The sequence below is a fragment of the Hesperophylax consimilis genome, chromosome 16 (assembly GCF_061612785.1).
Source record: "Hesperophylax consimilis isolate HC1 chromosome 16, BYU_Hcon_1.0, whole genome shotgun sequence".
Taxonomy (NCBI): Eukaryota; Metazoa; Arthropoda; class Insecta; order Trichoptera; family Limnephilidae; genus Hesperophylax; species Hesperophylax consimilis.
In genome coordinates this window covers 32,758,410-32,779,459 of record NC_142851.1, presented here as the reverse complement: position 1 = coordinate 32,779,459, position 21,050 = coordinate 32,758,410, and the positions used below count along the sequence as shown (strand labels likewise).

General features: G+C 35.3%; 2 protein-coding genes across 3 annotated transcripts; one reads left to right on the top strand and one right to left on the bottom strand.

The window, feature by feature from the left end:
* Positions 1–1,064: 1,064 nt before the first annotated feature.
* Positions 1,065–16,208, bottom strand: PolA2 (DNA polymerase alpha subunit B). Of its 2 annotated transcripts, none has more exons than XM_089641159.1 (9): positions 16,114–16,208; positions 15,752–15,986; positions 15,423–15,471; positions 8,874–8,974; positions 7,779–7,946; positions 6,843–7,475; positions 5,728–5,931; positions 5,409–5,595; positions 1,065–3,265 (listed from the first exon to the last, which is right to left on the bottom strand). In XM_089641159.1, the coding sequence occupies exons 1-9, from the start codon at positions 16,187–16,189 to the stop codon at positions 3,134–3,136; spliced, it is 1,785 nt and encodes a 594-aa protein (XP_089497285.1). In that variant the 5' UTR covers positions 16,190–16,208; the 3' UTR covers positions 1,065–3,133. The 2 variants fall into 2 exon arrangements, with proteins under 2 accessions (XP_089497285.1, XP_089497286.1); XM_089641160.1 differs by having other exon boundaries at positions 16,109–16,185.
* Positions 16,209–17,333: 1,125 nt separating this feature from the next.
* LOC149417066 (cytochrome c oxidase subunit 7A1, mitochondrial-like) lies at positions 17,334–19,666 on the top strand. Its single transcript, XM_089640749.1, has 3 exons — positions 17,334–17,470; positions 17,613–17,735; positions 18,859–19,666. Exons 1-3 carry the CDS (start codon positions 17,456–17,458, stop codon positions 18,988–18,990), a joined length of 270 nt encoding a protein of 89 aa, XP_089496875.1. The 5' UTR covers positions 17,334–17,455; the 3' UTR covers positions 18,991–19,666.
* The last annotated feature ends 1,384 nt before the right edge of the window (positions 19,667–21,050 follow it).

The window sequence follows — 21,050 nt, the reverse complement described above, 5'->3', positions numbered from 1 at the left end:
CATAGAAATCAAAATATTCATTTTATTCACTATAGTGTGATAAATGCCAAATGTATTCACAGTAAGAGAGTTTTTAATTTACATAAATCATCACTCCATTTATTTCAAATTTGTCCTATTAGCAGTAACGCCACAATATGTACTTTTTTTTTTTACACTGACCTGACATCTTTAGGGATGTTGTGTGGAGGGTCTATTGAGGTAACTAAGCAACTTGGGTCTTGAAGACACCTATTCCACAGCCAAACTGTTGGAACTCATGAACGAGTCATAGAAATGACCTGTTCCCGTGTGACAAATGTTAATTATGTTGGGCACGTGTTTGGCATATTCCTAGAAGAATGCATGTAAGCCATTGACGTCGAAAGAGATCGACTTGCCCTAACATGAAATCCGGGTATCATTTCGACAAGCTGGTGGCAAACCATGTGATCATATTTTTAGCACCGTGAGGGTTCAAGAATGCTTTGAATAACGCCGAAGAGCACACATTAAAATAACCAGACCCTGTGCAGAAAATTAAAGTTCGCTTAAGTAAAAACACTTTGCAGCGCAGTCCATTGCGGGACTTTTTTTACACAGGATCTGAATGTTTTTTGTTCTTGAACGAATCGCCTGGCGTAGCGACAAATTATAACACATTTGTAAAAGTGTCTAACTAAATATCAAATTTTTGGAAACAAGTCCAAACTTTTGTTTACCCAATTTGGAATATGTAGTTAAGTTTTTACGCTGTCAGCAGTTTGCGCGCCATTGTAAAAAGAACTTTTTATTCGTAAGCAGATATTATTTTTTCACATTAAATAGGTGATGCATATTACAGTGCGAGGTGTCTGCATACTGTCAGATATATTTATTAATAAAACACCGACAGGGACACGCCCACCCCACTCCCCCCTGCTCCACGCCACTTGGTTTGTTCCAATCGCATTTATGGGCAGCTCTGTCTGTTCCTTACTCCTGTTGGTTTTTGTGAAATTTATGATATAATAATATGTGTGTACATATAAAGAAAACACGAAAGTCATTGAAAAAACATTAATTTATTAAAAAAATCTTGACAAATAAATCACAAATTATATTTCCAACTCTGTGGTACAATACTATAATACGTACTTGGTAATAATTAATAGTAATGATAATAATTATTATCGGAATGGGTGCTATTACATTATACATATTGTAATATTTTGTTCAGCATAGGAAAATTGACAATACACATTTAATATTATCAGTGGCTTAGTGACAGTCATAGAATAACGAAGAAAACAAGAAGTGCCTTCCAGATAAATTTGAATGGAAACAAATGCGCCACTTAGTACCATTTGGTTCTAGACCATTTAGCACGCGGTCTGCCTCTCTTATACTTGAAATTGCATATCGACATCCCATTTGAATATCGTAACCATGGTGATACACAGACGGTACCGAAGAACAATGTCGGATGCACAAATTTGTAGTTTTGCAGTAGAAATATTTAAAGTATTATTTTTTTGATAAATTAATGTTTTAAAGACAAGATTTTATTTATGCATAGCACAAAGGATAACAATTATTTTTATAAGCAATAATTGTTCGCCTGAAACACTCATCCACATTGAAAAAATCTCCTGATAAAAAATACATGACGCCAACGGGACTCGAACCCGTGTCCATTCGATTTCCGGTCGAAAGCTCTGACCACTGAGCTATGGGGGCTTATTTCTTACCCGAGAAAATATTCAATATATGCTAGTGTTTCATTCAACAATTACTGCTTTTTTTACATTTTTTTTCACCTGAGAACAACCAACTTTATTTTTATATGAGAAAGGTATTGTAAGTGCTAAATCTCTCACTAGATGGCGTTGATACAAATTGTATACATTTTTTTAGGTGAAATACTTGGACTTGTCAAATATTAATTATTATTTTTATTACACGGGTTCGAGTCCCGTTGGCGTCATGTATTTTTTATCAGGAGATTTTTTCAATGTGGATGAGTGTTTCAGGCGAACAATTATTGCTTATAAAAATAAGTATATTTAAAGTTTAATTTCTGCATTTTTAGTGTTTTTGAGATGAAGAAATATAATGTTTGATATTTTTCATTAACCCCTATTTATTTAATTAGCGAAATATATTATCGAAAACAGTAAAAATGCCTAAACGAAACTTTAAACAGCTCTCCTGCAAAACTACAAATTTGCACATCTGACATTGTTCTTCGGGACAGTCGATTTGGATCACGAAACACGCCCAAAAGGCAATTCTTGTGTTATTGTTTATCCTATGGTGACAGCACACCTGCTGACTTGAGATTCTAAAGCTGGGCTTACACCAAAGCATTTTATATCCATATCCACAAAACAAATTTAGCTGTGTTTAGAACAACTCTGAGCGAATACAGATACATGAGCAATTAGCTCACAGAATTAAACAATAAAAATTTTATTCGCGAATGCACTACGAGTGGAGTTTTAGTTGTTCAATTATACCGTAATAATACTATTTTCATAACTAAGTCTTCATCGTCAGACATGTCCGATGATAATGACTTGGTAATAAAAATTGCTGCTTTTATTGTTATACCCTAAAAAGATTGGTGGATTTGGTATTGTTTTTTATAAGTACACATCAACACAAATAACTGCTCTCGATAATTCTCAAGCAATTGTTAACACTTTTCTTGGTTTCAATCCATTTGAGTGTAACAATAAGCAAAAATTTTGATAAAAATCGTTCTGCCAGCGAGCACGTCGGAACACGAAAGAATGGTCTACATAGCTGGGATCTTTCTTGCTCTACCGTGCGTTTATACCAAGCGTTCTTAGAACATTCTAGGAACAGTAGGCAGGAATGTAGGAATATCCAGAGAACTTAAAAGAAATCTCACTTGCTCGACAAAAAACGTTTATCAGGAGAATTTCGCCGGAATGGGAAAAACCCACCTTAACTCTATCTTCCAACTGCTAGTCAAAGTTCTTCTCAACCATCCACAAAAAATACTAGATTTCAATAGAGACATACTTATTGTTCATTGCCGTAAAAAATATTTGTACTTTAAATTCCATCAGAATGACACTGCCATTTATTATATGTTTAAGATCTTCAGCAAGATCGTTTTACTTCAAAATATTAGCTCTTAAACAGTCTAGATTCGCAGTATCTGGCAGAGTATGTTGTTTGATTCGGAGCCAGTGTCCACTTGTATCCTGGCAAAGGTTCCTCCTCCAGCTCCCTTGGTCAAGCGTTCAGGGTTTACCACCAAGCAACCGTTGATTTCCTGTGAACACAAGGAGAATTCTATTGTAAAGATCTGGCAAGAGAATAAATTAGAAAAAATATATATAGTTAGGTCTATTAAAGTATGTATTTGCAAACTGGCAGAAGAGGATATTTTTTCATCTCTTTTGGCCTACGGCTCCATCCCACTGATTGGCAGTTGGTCCATTGTAGAGATGAGTCGTTCATGGACGAACCGTATTTTTGAGCTAGCTCTTTTTGATGAGCCGTATTCGTACAACACCCGGTAAACTGCACCACGGCCCAATTGAACGGTAACTGTTTTTTTTTTTTCATGAGAAAAATTATCCAAGTATTATGTAATTGTTATTACATACTCGGAGACCGTAAACAGCATCTGACAGTTCCACATCTGGACTTGGATTTAACCTACACCTACTAACTACTTAGCATCTTATTTTTCTCGTGTTACGAGACGGCGTACCGGTACCAGGAGTTCTACGATCATTCATACACTTAAGCTGGGGAGCTAGGAGGTAGTCATATCGGGCGAGAACGGTATGCTCATCACTCATGCGCTCTGAGCTCACGGCTCCAATTCAATTGAGTCATGAAAATATTGAGCTGGTACCGTGACTCCTGCTCTTAATAAAATAACCCTTCATTAGTCCATCGGTCGAATATCGGTAGAATAGAGACAATACCTCCAACTTCAAACATTTCCCATACATTCTGATGGCAGTATGCTACACTAGCGCCTCCTAACACCGCCAGTTCTGCGGCTAGGTTTTATTTCATACACCTTAACGTATTGTATATAAAATATTAATTTCCTTTATTTTACGATAAAATTATAGAAATCGAAAATTTAAAAAAATAGATACATATTAGGTAACCTACATTAGACCTTACTGCTTTGTTGCACATACTTAAAAAAAGGATATTGATCAAAATACAAATTAGAAAGCACAAAACACAACCATCGAGTACATACTTATAAATTCAATTATTTGCCCCCATTGTCTGGAAGGAATCCCAACATGCTACACTAGCCCTTCTAGCGGCCAGCGCTGGTACTGCCGATATTTTACTGGAGTTTGGCGTATTAGTATTATTCTAGGGTATTTGGTCCAAAACCAGCAGAAGACCAAATACATGGCCGTAGGATGTACCCAACAAACCCCATCTCTCGCATGTGGAAGGCAAAATTTTGAAACGGTACCAAGATTCACATACCTGGGCTCCCTGATAACAAACAATAACAACACTACAGAGGAGATCCAGAGGCTCATCGTGAATGCAAACCGCTGCTATTTCAGCCTACAAAAACAAATAAAATCCAGACTGCTTTCCAGAACCACCAAGGTATTAGTGTACAAAACACTAATTAGACCAGTGCTTACGTACGCAGCCGAGACGTGGGTTCTAACTAAGAAGAATGAGCGAGCAGTGGACGTTTTTGAAAGGAAAATTTTGAGGCGCATCTTCGGACCCGTTCTAGAAAATGGATTTTGGCACAGACGTTATAACAATGAGCTCTATACTCTGTCTAAGGAGCTAAACGTCACAAAGTTCATAAAACTGGGAAGACTTCGGTGGCTAGGTCATGTGGAGAGAATGACCGAGCATCAAGAACCAAAGTCCCTGCTGAGCTCAAGACCGATAGGGAGAAGGAGCCTGGGAAGGCCAAGGTTAAGATGGAGCGACAACGTCCTCAAAGATTTGTCTGCCTTGGAGCTTCGAAACTGGAGAGCTGGCGCGGGACCGAGATGAGTGGAGGAAGACTCTTGAGGAGGCCAAGACCCACCAGGGGTTGTAGAGCCAAAAGTGATGATGATGATGATTTGGTCCAAAGCATCGGGTTCTCAACCAGGCGTCGTGGGTTCAATCCTCTGCTAGCCGCCATCCTCCATCGTTGCACGAGTAACCTTTTCCCTTTATAATTTATGGAAGCAGGAGTTTCTCAAACATTCTTAAAACATTAATGTTTGCCTTTTTTTAAATATATAGAAAGAAAGAATTCTTCCCAGGCATGTTTGGAACCAAATATTAGAGATGGTTAATCAATGTGGAATCGGTTCTTGGCCTAGTTTTGGAACATAAAAACCGTGACAAATTATGATATATAGAGTTGCTATCTATTTTTAAAAAGTACATTTGAGAGCAGCTGTGTTGCATGTTACCTTGGAGAAGTATCTAAAGTCGGAAGGCAGCAGAAGGACGTGCGGCATGGTGGCCATGTGTGCATGCTCGCTCCACAGCGCCGTGTCCACGGGCAGCAGGCCGCTGGGGGGCCACAGCGGGTAGAAGCTCTGCTGGTGCAGCAGGTGTCCTGCCAGCCTGCCTAGCTTGTCTGGTCCTTGGGCAGGACTGCAACATACCCAATTTATTATTTTTTTTTTTGGAATAACATGTTTAAATTTTTTCATAAGTAAAGTAAGATTTCATGATTTTTCTCGGGTCTCCGCTAGTGATATTATTACGTGAGTTAAATGAACTTACAGAGAGATCTCCTCCTTGCTCAAGTGCATTAATATGTCGGTAGAAGTGAGGCCCACATTCACTCCACCAATATTTAGAGTGCAAGGATCAGGAACCATCTTCAGGTTGGCGTAGGTCTTTCTCAGACTATAGGCGGGCGTTGGATAGATGTTGGCGTGGAAAATATCCTTGCACGAAGATGCGAAAATTACTTGGGTATAGGGACTGAAACGAAAAATTCAAATATTTGAGCATTCATCAAAGGAAGAAAATAGTCCTATCATTATGTCATATTTGAATTTTAAAATCAATGTATTTTATGTAATCCAAATAAATTTACTTGTTACTTTACAAGATTCAAACAGTACTTGTTTTTTATGAGTTCTTCTGTAGAAGAGAAGCTATTATTTGCTGAAGCAATTACTTTGCCAAAAAATACAACATAAAGAAATAAATTTAAGTTTTTTTCGATGAATCATCAAGTTGTCATCACTATTTATCATGGCTAAAATTATGATGGTCACCAATTTTTCATTCTTTCAGTCGATTTCAATGACAGACAACTACATACCGAAATTTTTTTATGTTATTTTAATAACCAAAAGAAAGTGCTTCTTATCTACTCAAGCGATACTTCCAGTTTTAGATTCAGCAGCGCGCATTATAAAAATCATACCTTTAAATATTAATACGGAAACATATAAACTGTTTACTGGGATTTAAAAATAAAAATTCCAATGAATCCATCCATTTCACTGTTTTTGTTTAAATTTATAATTTAAATTCATAAAAATCACCCACACGCAAGCTACCCAAATTTTTGTCGCCTATCGCTCAAGTGCATGAGCAGTGCTACCCAAATTTGTGTAGTCTATCGCTCAAGTGCATGAGCAGTGCTACCCAAATTTGTGTAGTCTATCGCTCAAGTGCATGAGCAGTGCTACCCAAATTTATGTAGCCTATCACTCAAGTGCATAAGCAGTGCTACCCAAATTTATGTAGCCTATCACTCAAGTGCATGAGCAATGCTACCCAAATTTGTGTTACCTATCGTCAAGCGCATGAGCGGTGCTACCCGAATCTAGGTAACTATTGCTAGAGTGGTTATCGCTAAAGCAATATTATCAGTTTATTACCTGGCATTTTCCACGGCCGTCATAACTTTCTCCACCAGCTTCTCGAAGAAGGCCTTGTAGGTCTCCGCTATTGTGTTATCCTTCACCAGCTGATGATTGGCGTCCACAAACGGCCCCACTAGGATAAATGCGTGCGGCTTGTTCTTTGTTACGTACGCGATCAAATCCGTCAGAGGATCATAGGTGAGACTATCAGAAGTGGTGTACGGGCCACAAGCTAACACAATCTGCAAGGGCTCACTCATTGGTTCATCAGGGCTGATTTTCTCTGGTTTTACGTAAGAAGCATCGTTAAAGATTTCTTGAGCTAAAAACTTATCACCTCTTATATTTAATCCCTTCATAGCCACAATCTGTCCTGGAAATAAGGAGTATTGCTTCACTTGATCTAAGTCCACGGAAACACTTTGTCCGTGTGATTCTTCCCACGTTCCTTGCAGTAGAACGGATTTGGGATTCAGCCTACCGTTTGCATCGCAATCAATTCGACCAACTGCAGTAACGGGAACTTGGCTCTTGCACTTAACGGAGATGGAGTCTTTGATATCAGCCTTGTGTAGAATGTGTTGGGATAAGTATTTAATATTGCTATCCAGTAGGCCGGCTTTTTCTTGTAAAAGTTCAAATCCATACCTGAAAAAAATAAAAAAACAATTCATTGATTTCAGATCTACAGTATTATTAAACTTTACTATTGTTACACTCTAATTTATTTTTGCAAAACAGTGAATAGCAACTACATTATCGAGAATTCTATTTAAATAGGGTATGAAGATTCATTTGCTAACAATGATTTAGCTTGTATGCTTGTGGGACAAAGAATAAAGGTGATAGTTCAAATTTTACGCTGATAATTATAGTACGTAGTGGGAAGAATTTAAATATTGTCGAGAAGTTCATAACCTAGAACTGTCTGTCTTTCTTTTTTTTTCTTACATAGCTTTAGTAGAGAAGAGAGATCCGGCATGGTTGGGCAGCTGCGTGACCTTGCAGGCCTCCCCGATGGTGTTGATCCATCCGCTGACCTCCAGTCTCGCCGCGTCTCCGTAACTGCACAAGACATCGCCGGCATTCACACGCGAAGAATACTTTACTGATTGAGATCTGAGGATAAACAAACATTCATTGCATTTCTACTCATTGACCTAAAAACCCTTCGTATATGTTTCACATTCTCTATTTAATTCAAATATTTATTGCAGTTTAACTCATTAACCTCTTGACCTTTACATAGGTTACGTATGAAGGTAAAAATTATGCACGATCTGAAGGGGGAGTCACTAAGGTACCCGATAAAATAGCATATATTCCAATTATTCCTATTGCCATTTCCAGTAACACTGGGTTATTAGTTGCTATCTACCGTTTTAATTGGGCATCGCCCATTTTCGACCAGCAGTCAAAAATTGTAAGGCAAAATGATAAGAGTACGAAAGCGAGCGTGACTCTATACATATATACTATTATCGCAGCCCTTTCCAGTAAAATGCACTGCGAGCGTACTGCACAGGGCCCGCAAATGTTTTAATAATAAGCTGTTAACCCTGTACAAATCACAATTGCGCCCCACTGATGAATTTGGCTATAAATACCTGGTTGACTGGAAAAACGGACGGTCCGTTAAATTCTTCTCTCTTAACAAATGTATTGCAATATTTATAGCACAGGCTGTGGGAATGATGTCCTTGTTCTACCAGTATTTCAATAGAAGATGCTCCGAGGAACTAGGGTTGTTGATCACTTCGGCACCGATGTATAATCGGGAAACACACCAAACACTACTAACATTTGTACACAGTTGACATTTGTCACATGAGAACCAGTCGTTCCTCCTTCTCGTTGTGGAAAAATTTCACTGCCTTTTTATTCCTCCCTTCTACAACAAGACTCTCTTCAAGACCCATGTTCACTCCTTCCTCTCTTCAAAAAAACCCCCTACACAGCATACCCTAAGGGCATAGGTCCATATGAAGAATTAATGTAAATATATATATATTTTTTAATCTATTTTATCATAACGAAACTACTTACAAAGATGGGGAATAGGTGGCAGGACAAATAGACAGGGTGTCATCCACTTTCATAGGTTTGCTGGACTTGGGTGTCACATATTCTCTGCCCCCCTTTTTACTCTAAAAACAAACAAAAAAACTCTTTTTTTGCATAAGTTATAATAAATCATAATAGCTTTTGTTAACATGTTCAGTATAACGAAAAACAAAGATATTGTAGGAACTGCAATCTCTTGAGTCATTCTGGTCAAAGGGGCAAATGTAGAGATTAAGGGATCATTGACACAATGACTCCAGTGTGATTACAAAATCAAACCCTGGGATTGCAATACCTAGGCATTAGTCGAAACAAAATTTATTTGTCTAAATAGGGTATTTTGTGTTGTCTTTTTGTGTGAATGTCCTAATTGTATATAATTTTTTTGAAAAGTATTTTGATAACAAGTTATTTATTATTTTATGTGTAAATATCATCGACAAGCAGTTAAATCAAGCTACTGAAAAAGGAGAAAGCGAATATGCAAAATAGTTTACTATACAAAGGGATGAAGTATCATAATGCGCTGGCGGAAACTTTAAAGTCTATACCAATAATTGATAGATTCTGTGGATTTATGGAAGACGTGAAAAATGTGTGATAGATTTTAAGGACGGGTTGTTTCGAAGAATTTGAACAATTCATAAAATTTTAACATTCATTTTCAAGTCCTGTGAAAGATTTTTTCAAGTTCTATTTTTATTTCAGTTCTGTCAAGCAACTAGCCTATAATTGTATAGTGACAGAACTTGAATAGGACTATCACAGAACCCGAAAATGAAGTTGAAATTTGATGAATCGTTCAAATTCTCCGAAACAACCCGTTCTAAGGATGGGTTGTTTCATAGAATTCAAACAATTCATCAAATTTCAATGTTCATTTGAGAGTTCTGTGAATGTCCTACTCAAGTTGTTATTGTATCAATATAGGCCAGTTACTTGACAGAACTGAAATAATAACAGAACTTTAAAATTAACTTTGAAATTTGAAGAATTGTTCAAATTAAAGAATTAAATCCAATCAAATTAAAATTAAATTAAGTTTTTTTTTTTTAGATTTTGATCATCGAACTAAAATGCGTTTTATTTATATTTTTTCATTCATAATTTATTGATTTAAGAAATGATCTAAAACCACATATTCTTAAACATTTCAAACTGGCTATATCTATATATATAATGACATTCTGATGTACTACTTGTATTCACGGACAAAAATGACACCGTTAAATCCAAAATTTATTCATTAACGTTAAATTAAATTAAAATACTGTGAAAATAACCTTCTCAGGGTAATGCTAATAAAAATTTAACAAATTAGACTGCAGAAAATGAGCAACGCCAGGAGTTTACCGAGGATGATGAAAACAAAAGACAATTTGAATATTTTCTCCGAAGCAGTGTTAAACTATATGAAGTTTTTTAATGTGCAAGAAAGTGCATTGGCGAATATTTTAAGGATGTTTGATATGATTAAATAAATAATAAAGGTCAGATTTAAGTTAATTCTGAAATAAACTCTGGTGTATCTGCATATTTAGCAGTCAAAAGGTTAAATAATATTATATTGTTATTGAATTTACGTACGTGACATTAAAGGAGATAAAACCCAATTTTATCTACAATAGAAGAAGTTGTTCAGTTTTAACTAACTAACCATTACGCCGTCTCCCGCAGGAGTAGGCAGAGAGGACAAACTGACAAACAACTCTGTCTTGTAAAACACTCCTTGCCACATTCATACATACCCCTTTATTATTCTGACTCTTGACATGGCCCGACTCCAGTATCTGATTTACTTGATCGTGCCATGTCTTCTTCGCTTGTCCCTGACTTCTTCTGCCATTCACATTTGCATCATATATTCTCCTTTCTTCGTACATACGGTCTACATGCCGAAAACATCAGAGCATCACTTTCTTAAGGCGATGCCATACGTAGTAATTCAAAATCATGTGTTTTTGGTTTGAAAATTTGGTCGCCTAGAAATGTTTCAGATGCTTTAATTAAATACTGCGAGTAGAATACATCTTGGCCTTTGAAACAATTGAGTATTTTTTGGATAAGTCTTTTTATAAGCCCAGAAAAAAATTATGTATAAGGCCTATGAAAACTGCTTTAAAGTTCAAAATCTCCTACTTACGAACCCATTTTGGGTTATGATTTTATTGTATAATGTGGCAAATTAAGTTATTTATAAAATGATCGAAAAAAAATTATATATTTATGACTGAACATCCACAAAATAAAATAAAAGGCACTTTTTGGCCATGTTTTTCTTGCATAAATCAAAACAGGCAGATGGTGTTAAGCGGGAATTTAAGCCTTATCACCATCTACGTAAGGGTTGTTATTAATAGGGGCTCAATTTAAAATATTACACGAAGTAGTGCATCGCCTTAATGTTACTCATTAAGCTTACATTTCCCTTGCATTCTTTGGGGATCTCCACATCTCACACAATCATACATGGTTTTACCACACATATGCCTCGGGGATCTCATTTCTACAGCATTGTCTACTTTCATCCTTCCTTCCTGTTTCATTGTTTTAGCTCTATTCCTAGTTCACGTTTTCAATAAATCACTCAGCACGGTGACTTTCCTGAACCTTTCAAGTCAGCTGTAGTTACGCTAATACTGAAAAGTCACAATTAGACACTGATAACTTAGGTAATTATCGACCCATTTCAAACTTACCTTTCATTTCAAAAATCCTAGAGAAAATTTTTGCTGCACAAATAACCAGTCACTTGAATTCAAATAAATTATTTGCACATCGTCAATCTGCATACAGAAAATTCCATTCAACCGAAACCAGACTACTTCGTATGCTGTCAGACATAACTCCTGCCATAATCAGGTAAGTTAGCACTTATCCCACTCCTAGACATGAGTGCAGCATTTGACAAGATTTCCTCATCAAGATATTAGAGGAAAAATTTGGTTTGAACTCCGACATCAAAAATTAGCTGGCATCCTATCTATCCAATCGCTTACAAGCCATGAAAGTTGGAAATAAACTGTTTGAATTTGCAACACTTTCTTCAGTGTACCCCAGAGATCCGTTTTGGATCCACTTCTCTTCACCCTTTTTACAAATGATGTCGCCAAAATAATCTAGTCATTTGGTACGCTGACAATTAGCAAGTTTATTTTTACTGCGCTCCAAACGAAATCAATAGTAACTATCCATATAGCTGAATATCTAGAAGCAATAACTCGTTGGATGTCTTCAAACAAGCTGAAGCTGAATCCATCTAAGACTGAGTTTCCTGGGCGGCCACAAACAAGCATCAACATTTCCTAGACGATTCACCTATTTCTCTTTCCGGCAGCGATATCATCCCTTAAACAACAGTCAAACTTCTCCGTGTCAATTTAGTAAAATAAATAGGACTGTAGGCAACATTTTTTTTCATCTACGTCAACTCAAGACTATTCGAAGAAACCTTCCTACTGAGGCAACAAAACTACTCACGTAAAATCTAGCGTAGTCTCACGTGTCGATTTCTACAACGGCATTTGTGCAAGCCTTCCAAAATTTCAAACTGATAAACTTCAATTAGTGTTTAATGCAGCAGCACGGCTCATAACCAGGTTCTCTAAATATTTGCACATTTCAGAACACCTTCGTACACCCTACATCTCTGAACTATGCGTAACGGGAAACACTGGTCTGAGGCAGTTAACTTTTTGATCCGCAACATTATCAGCTACAGGCAGACCCATGGAACCTAAGCACAAGCCAAATACTAAGTTTGGTGATCGCGCTTTCAGAGCATCTGGGCCAAAGGCTTGGAATAAACTCCCTCTGGAACCAGTGGCGGCTCGTGACTTTTGGGTTACTAGAGTGCTAATATTACAAAAAATGGCTTAATTGATGTTGTTGTAGCTGAAAACGATTTTTTTTTTTCTTTCGAAAATTGATTTTTTGTATGAAGATTTTCAGGAATTCCGTGCGGCGCACGGCTATACTGAAATTTCCTGAAAATCTTCATACAAAAAATCGATTTTCGAAAAAAAATAAAAAATCATTTTCAGCTATAACAACATCAGAAATGCCATTTTTTATAATATTAGCACTCTAGTACACCCAAAAGTCACGAGCCGCCACTGTCTGGAACTAAGATGCCTAACAAGTCCTACAGAATTCAGGTCTATACTAAAGTAAAAGCTCTCTGGGCGTTAAATAAATAAAAAAGTTTACCTTTTTAAGCTTTCATACCCTTAAATTAAATATACCTGCCTGAGAGTAGCATTCTTGTATTGCCTATAATACATCCTAATCACACTTTTCTTATTGGATTTATATTATTCGAAATCTGTCTTAGAAAGATGAATTCTAATCAAAACCTTGTACTCTGGTACCGCCTAGCATAAAGTTTGCTTTTCCTTTCCTTAACACGCCCATTAAAGAACATTAATACATATTATTAAAATAAATACCGGAAAGTCCAATTTTCTAATTATGTCCTGTGCGTTTGAACCGTATCTAGATTTCTCTAATAAACAATAAACAGTGTTAATCTCAAGTGACCTACCAGGTTAGTATGGTACTGTATATTATCTGCCTCTATAAAATGTAAATAAATAATAATATGTAGGAACACGTTCATCAATCAAATGCATTGCACATATAGCTTTGTATTGGTGATCGACGTACCGGTGGATGCAATATGTTAGCCATAAATTGACAATAGTTTGACTAGTCTATAGTTAGTAATAAGATAGATAATTGTAGAAATATATCATATATTTATACAGCGCCCTTGAGGTGATTTTGCACAAAAACGGCCCTATACAAATCATCCAAATATTATTATTATTCCTCAGCTTGTTCCATGCATCAGGGTAGGTACCAGCACTCCATTGTGGACTTCTTTGGATAGTTTTTTTCCAACTGCGTTCAGTCCTCCATTAATGGAGTTACCTGCATTTACCCTTCTTTCAATATCTCTATCAGGCTTCCCATCTCTCGCAAGCAAACTTCCCAAATACACAAATTCATCCACCTGTTCAAAGTATTCATTAGTTTTAAATTAGAATATGTATAAATATTAATTATTATGTATGAAAGATTGAGGCAAGAAAATACTGAATAGATAAACCAGTAGATGTGTTGTGGACAAGTATCCGTGCCCGAAGGAAGGTCAATTTTCCTTTACTTCCAGGTGTCACAAACATTGAAAGTCTCGGGCCCTTCGTACCCAGAGATACTTATGCGCTACATGACTGTGACGCGGCCACAAGCGGCATACCAATATGCTAAAGCTGGTTTCTGTACACGGTGCGGAACCGAATTATACTGAAACTTGATATGTATTTAAAAAGATATATATGTGTATAAATAAATATATATAAATGTTGTCAAGTTGACTTTTCTTTCCAACCTCAATCCACGCCTTCTCCGCTAAATCCTTTCTAACATATTCTGGTAAATTATAGTTACATATACACGGATATTTTCCCACCTCCAGAACAAATTTAATGACATTTCTGTCAAACGAATAGCAGATGCGAATGCAACTGGCGTAGCATGCATCCAGCACTGTCACTAGCGTGCAACTTATGTCAAACCTGTAGTCACTTGTAAGTATCTCCACGTACGATGGCCTTATCGAACGAGTAATCAATTACATTGGCTTGTTTGGGGACTAGGAGTCAAAAGGTCTTATATAAATTAGCGACATTAGTTTTCTTTCAAATAAATATTCTAGGATTTTTCTGTTCAGTGTAAGAAAAGGTTCTAGGAGTCTGTGATTAAGGTTGTTTGTTGTGAATGTTGAAGGCTGCAGACGAGTATGGATCTAGTCATAAATCAAGTTCAATATGCACTAAACACATACCCGTCCACAATTATCACCGACTATACTGTTGGACACAGCTGTAGACCATCATTCACCGATACCTCTACTACACCACAGTGATTGTTCACATTGGTTATAATTTCACAGAGTCAACACAGGAAAGCAATTTTATAATAGCAATGCGTAATGTTTTTTAGACCAAAATGTCATCTACATTTTGTACCCAAATAACCTCAGGAATCACTGGTTAAAGTAAATCTCTTAACACCCTATATTTCAATGATGAGACCATCAACTACATGATAAAAGTATGGTGATGACATTGAGAGATAAATTCAACATCCTTCATAGTCAATTCTAAGAAAGTTTACACGTGACTAAGGATTTGTCACTTTATCTGAAGTTGCACTGTAGTAAAGCCTAAGTATAAGATTTATTGTTGACGCCCGCAATGATGGTAGTTCTCTCCGTCCTTAATGAGTGTAGGTCTAGTCACAGAACTATAACACTGTGGGATAGACCGTCACCCATTCAGGAAGAAGAGCAAAGTTTCACAAATCTGGAACATGCATGAAAATGGCATAATGCAAAAGAAAGATGAATCGCCGAACGTTCAGCGATTTAAATATTAAAATTGGTAAAAACTAACAATTCTGAAGCTTAAAACCAGGGTTCAATAAAGAGGAAAAACCCCTTAGAAGTGTGTATAATATAAATCCTACCTTCGGAGTGGTGCACAAGTAATCTGCAATGACATCTCCTTCAGTGTTACTAAAGATACTGGTTAAGGAATAAATATCTCAAGAATTTGTAAGTATACACTTGGACAGTGAGAACAATACCAATTTGAATAACTTTAGCAAAAGACTAATAATAATTACGACACGGTTCAGGGTGAAAAAATAATTACAATGTTACTAACAAAGTTTCGAACAATTAAAAAGTTACTTTCAACTAATTAAAAAGTTATTAAAACTATAAGGAATCTTTGACTCTCGAGAAAAAACAAATACGAGCATGAAAAACATGGAAAGCGTCATAGAAAGGATACTCCGAGATGTTGGTATGTTGATACACAGAATGCGACAAAGCTTCCGAAACATACGCGTGGTCCTTCACTTCTTTGAAACTTTTTTGAACTTCTGGTTTGGAAAATGCCTTCCTTTCCATCAACTCCAACAAGTTGATGGTGGGAGCGGCACCATTGTGATGAGATAAACTGAAAGCCATCCATTGTTCGACAAAAGTCTCGGGGTCCAATCCGTTTGAATTGCACAAGTCAACGCCTAGAATAAAATAAAAAAGAACGATGAACGACAACCTTGAAAGACGTTTTAAAGTGGCTGTAGCAAAGAAAATACAATAGTGAAATATTTTAAGGTGCAAGATATTCAATAAATATACTTAATTTACATTTTTGCAACACAATTCCTTCTATTTCAACTCCTAACATCAAAAAATGCTCGGTCACCAACTCTTCGGAGGCCATTTTCCGGAAACAAACACTAAAAGAATAAAAGACCGCGAATCAACAAGTTTATACCATAGATAACAATAGGTAGGGGTAAATAGATCGTTACTTGAGATAATCGACACAATACTTAATAAAACACCACATACACAGTGAAACATGGGTATCATTTTATTTTACCAAAAGAAACACGCTTGGTTTGGACCAAGGTTCGTAGAAAATATATATCTACGAACCATGGGCTTGGACATAATATTTGTTTGGCTCTAATGAACAGGAGAGTAAATTGTATTAGAGTAAATATTTTCACTTTTAAAACTGAAGGGTTTTAATTTTTATTTGCTAATGAACTCGTGTTTTCAAGAAAGTTTATAGCATTTTATTTATGTATTTATTAATCTTTGAGAAATTAAAAGTTGAATTTTATCGTTTTTACATTACTCAAAAAAAGAAACCAATAATTATTATAAATTTTCCGCTTCACGATAAAAAATAGAATTTCATAAAACAAAATAAAAAATCATTAATCTTAAGAAAACAGCATATTAAATTAATTAAATTTACAACAGAATTATTTAAACAACGACAGACAAGTTACACACAACATGTCAGAGATTGTTTTATATCAGAATCAGTGCTCCCTGTGAGAACCTTAAAGATTCCTGACCCTCTGTCCTCTGCTTATCATTTGGAAATACATATTGGTATTTCATTAAATACATATTTTAGATATTTACACAAAATCCATTTATTACTGTTTCGGATATATCTTAAGACCAGTAATTTTTAGTAATATCAATCGGCTTATTTTTCCAAAGTTTCTAAAAAAAAGAAACTTAACGGACGTAAATATCTCCCTTAGCGAGCATAAAAAGCAATTGATATACCGGTCAAATGTAAGATAAGTGCTATGTTAGACAATGTAAATTTATTTTGTTTTAAACACGTCACGTATTACCCCGTTCGTCACTACATACTTACATTTAATAATTTCAGATTTCATTTGTTTTTTTTTCTTCGCATATAGCTTTCATGACACTGGTAGGGTATTTAAAATTAAAGTTATTGCAATGCGCATTTCGCCATGAACTTATGCATTTTGCGCATGTTTTTCAACTTCCTACGTATATTAGCAGATTGACAAAAACATTGGTTATGGCTCCAAATGCATAGAAATTAGAAATTTCTAGAGACGTCATATTTTCGGAGGAATTTCATTCTTGTAAATTACAAGTTAGATAAATTACTATATTTCGGTTTTAAAGGAGAACATAACTTTTCATAATGAGTTTCGTCAGGGTAAGTTTTATTCTTACAATACAAGATATTAATTTTTTTAAAGTAATTTTCCTGAGGTTTTCATAAGGTTTTTTAGTTAGAAAATATTACTCCACTTCGTGTTATGTAACATATTTACCAATTTTAATTTTATTTATTGCAGATCACGAAGGTAATGCAGGCGGCCAAGAACATCCAGACTCTTGCTATCAGACAATCGTCCTCAAAGCCCGTCGCATATTCTCCTCTGAACCCCAAGTTGAAGGCTCAGCAAGAACTTTTCCAGGTTAGTAACCAATCAATACAAATACATGTCTCAAGTGGTTATGCCCATGAAGCTGTGCATACTAATAATCCCTTATTTCAAAGTGTTATTCCGACTATTAGTAAGTATTTCTCAACAGTATCATATGCAGTGTCTGTGGTCCAGTGGGTTAAAGCGCTGGTCTACGATTCTGAAGGTGTAGGTTCAATTCCTACACTTGCCGAAAATTTGGAAGTGAATTTTCTTTTCAATAATATACTTACAACCAGTTTGTATTTGACGTATCTGTGCAAAATGATGATTACCCTCGGACGAGTCTCTGAATTATTTAGTGAAGATGACTATATATATTATATCTGATGCAAGATACATTTTTTTTGAGATTACAGTTTTTTTCAAATAGGATGCAAGACATCCTTAATTTATTAACTACTGCAATATTTTTACTGATACTTGTGTAGGTACTGGCTTTGAAATGTTATTTGATCAAAGTTATAAGCAAATAAATATTATAATTTAAAAATAGTAGAATGTGGGTAGGTACCTAATTTTCAAAGTGTGTATATTATTTGAGAAAGGGGTACCTACCCTACTATTTACATTTTTAATGCTATAAATTTTTGAAATGTATGTACTTAAAATTTTGAATCTAACTTTTCTGTTAAAATTTCGCTAGTTTCCTAAAACTGGTAAAATTGATATATTTATATTAAATAAAGTGGGTACTGCACCCAGTGGGGCCCACATCATCAAAACTATTATAATAGAATTGTGAATTTAATCATCATTCCTTATCTATGCGGCTGTCGCAAATTATGTGATCTATCGGCAGCTATCCCTGTATGCTGATGTTGCATGTATGTGATCCAAGAAGTTTCTAAAACGGTTCTATGACAAATCAGAACACTTATGAAAAGTGATGAATAATAAAACGATAGAACTGCCTCAAAAACCCAATCTAGTTTTTTTTTTCATCACTTTTTATGATTTTTTAAAAATTATTTGTTATTATTTATTTGCCAATTAAAACACAAACATTTTGTCAAAACTTGCCGCGTTATGGGATAGATTATGTTAAAAAGTTTGGCATTGTAAATGTTAATCACAATTTGCAGATGATTTAAAAAAAAAATTGTTCCCGCAGGCTCACAACGACCTTCCCGTTTTCCTGAAGGGGGGCACCTCCGACATGATCTTGTACCGCCTGTCCATGACCCTCATGCTCGTGGGCCTGGGCTGGTCCATGACCACCTACTACAAGGCGGCCAACAAGTAAACCATCTTCCCCCCAACAAACAGCAGATTTATTTATAATGCCTTTATATTACAATATTTTTTTATGATAACTTAACCTAATTGCATTTACACCGCATTACTATGTTATCCCTTTTGGTCTCAGCCACCCACCAATGAGCGCCAGCTAACTACATACTAATAAACCACACCCTTTCTGCTCATGGCAAGAGACATACGTCTGTGCACCTTTTGCTACAAGAATAATGTTTCACAAATAATTTTATTTTAATGGCAAAAGGTTCCTCTAATGGACATTCTTTGTTTCACAGTGATATCTATATTATTATCTTGTATATGATATCAGCGCTGCGAGACCGAATGGGTTAATATTTTTTATCTTCTCTCCATTCCAAACATTTAACAAGAGTTATACATATTTTTGAAATCTGTACACTTTATTTTTGTATTATTTATAATTTCAAGCTTTATTTTTGTATTATCCAAACTGTCTACCTCAAGCTACTGTCAATTATTGTATCAAGTTTACAGTTGTATTATATCCAGTTTTTAAAGATTATTTTGTACCATTGAAGGCATTTACAAATGGATCGATTTGTTTATTTATTATGTGTTAAGCTTGTACCAACAGAACGATTAGAATAATAATTGTAGAAAGTTGGAGATGTAGAATGTAATAAAAATAACTGAAATCTTAATCTTTGTTGTTATTCTTTCCAAATCCACCCATCCATTTAATTTGTTCCCAATATTTTTATGAGTCAGATTTCTACTGCAATAGTAAATTGAAATTCAATCTGAAAAAATTATTAGTTAGGTCTAATTTTTCTACACAAAGTAATTTGAAATTTGTGAAGCAGCATCAGTTTATTATTTTGTAGAAACTGGGTAAGTTGGTTGAAATATTTGACTTTAGCCGAGACACAAACCTTTTCAAATTAACAATCTGCAATTGAAAGGTTATATTCCCAGATAGGTCCAAAAAATCTTCTTTCTGGTGATTGTACAGACAATAAAGAGGGTATTTTTTTTATTTAGTCGTTAGGTGATGGTTTCAATTTTATCATGGTATAAATGTTTTTTTTTATATATAATAATGTACAAAATGTTTTTTCCAAGCAAAGAAAGATTACTAAGAAATCTATATAACAATTCATTGTAAGGGAACATTTTGTAAATAATCTCAAATACGAAGAAACTGAAGGCCAAGCCTTTCCTAGGGGTACAGCTCACATTATTGTGGTTTCTGTTTTTAATTATATTTCGTGAGGTTACTGCCAAAAGTTGGTAACTACATTTTTTGGTTTTTTGAATTAGTGATGATTTTAATGTTTATTTATTATGAATCTATGTCTGGAATAATTTTGGGTCCCAAAAGTAGGTTTTTAGCTACTGTTTTTTTTTTATAAAACTTCATTTGTTTTAATGTTTAATAGTATAAAATAAAGTTGCTATTCGCGTCTGTCTATTTGTGCACTTAGTTCTTCTATTATTTTTATAGAGTTTTCACTATAATTTATAGAATTTTTTTCAAAAGGTTTATATATATATAATACATACATATTATGTTTATAGAAATAGAGAAAAGTCGATGTTTTGTAATCAAGTCGTAAAAAATATTTTCTAACGCTGGCTGACTTATTTTCTAACCTTATGAGATACATCAAAATAATGTACTACGGAATTGTATGTCTTAAAAAGGCCTACAGAAAAGTCCAGGATTGTATGTGTTTATGTCCCAGCAACCCCGGGTTCACGTCATCTAGTAATTAGTAGACAAGAAAAATATTGTCAAAGCATTTATAAAAATAAGCAGGTTTGTTTAAAAAACAACATCAACTTTATTTCCCAAAACCCTGACTTTATAATGAAGGTCAAACTTTAAAATCGAGTTCTCTCCAAAACATGTTTTTGAAAGTTACCAACTTTTGGCAGTATCCACACGATTGGTCATATTACTTGTTTATAATTTAATAATAAATCACAATATTTCGATTCCAATTTTCGATCGGTGTTATACCCCCCTGGTCGAGGGGTAAGGATCTCAACTCGCAAGCCGGAGGTCGCGGGTTCAAATCCCGG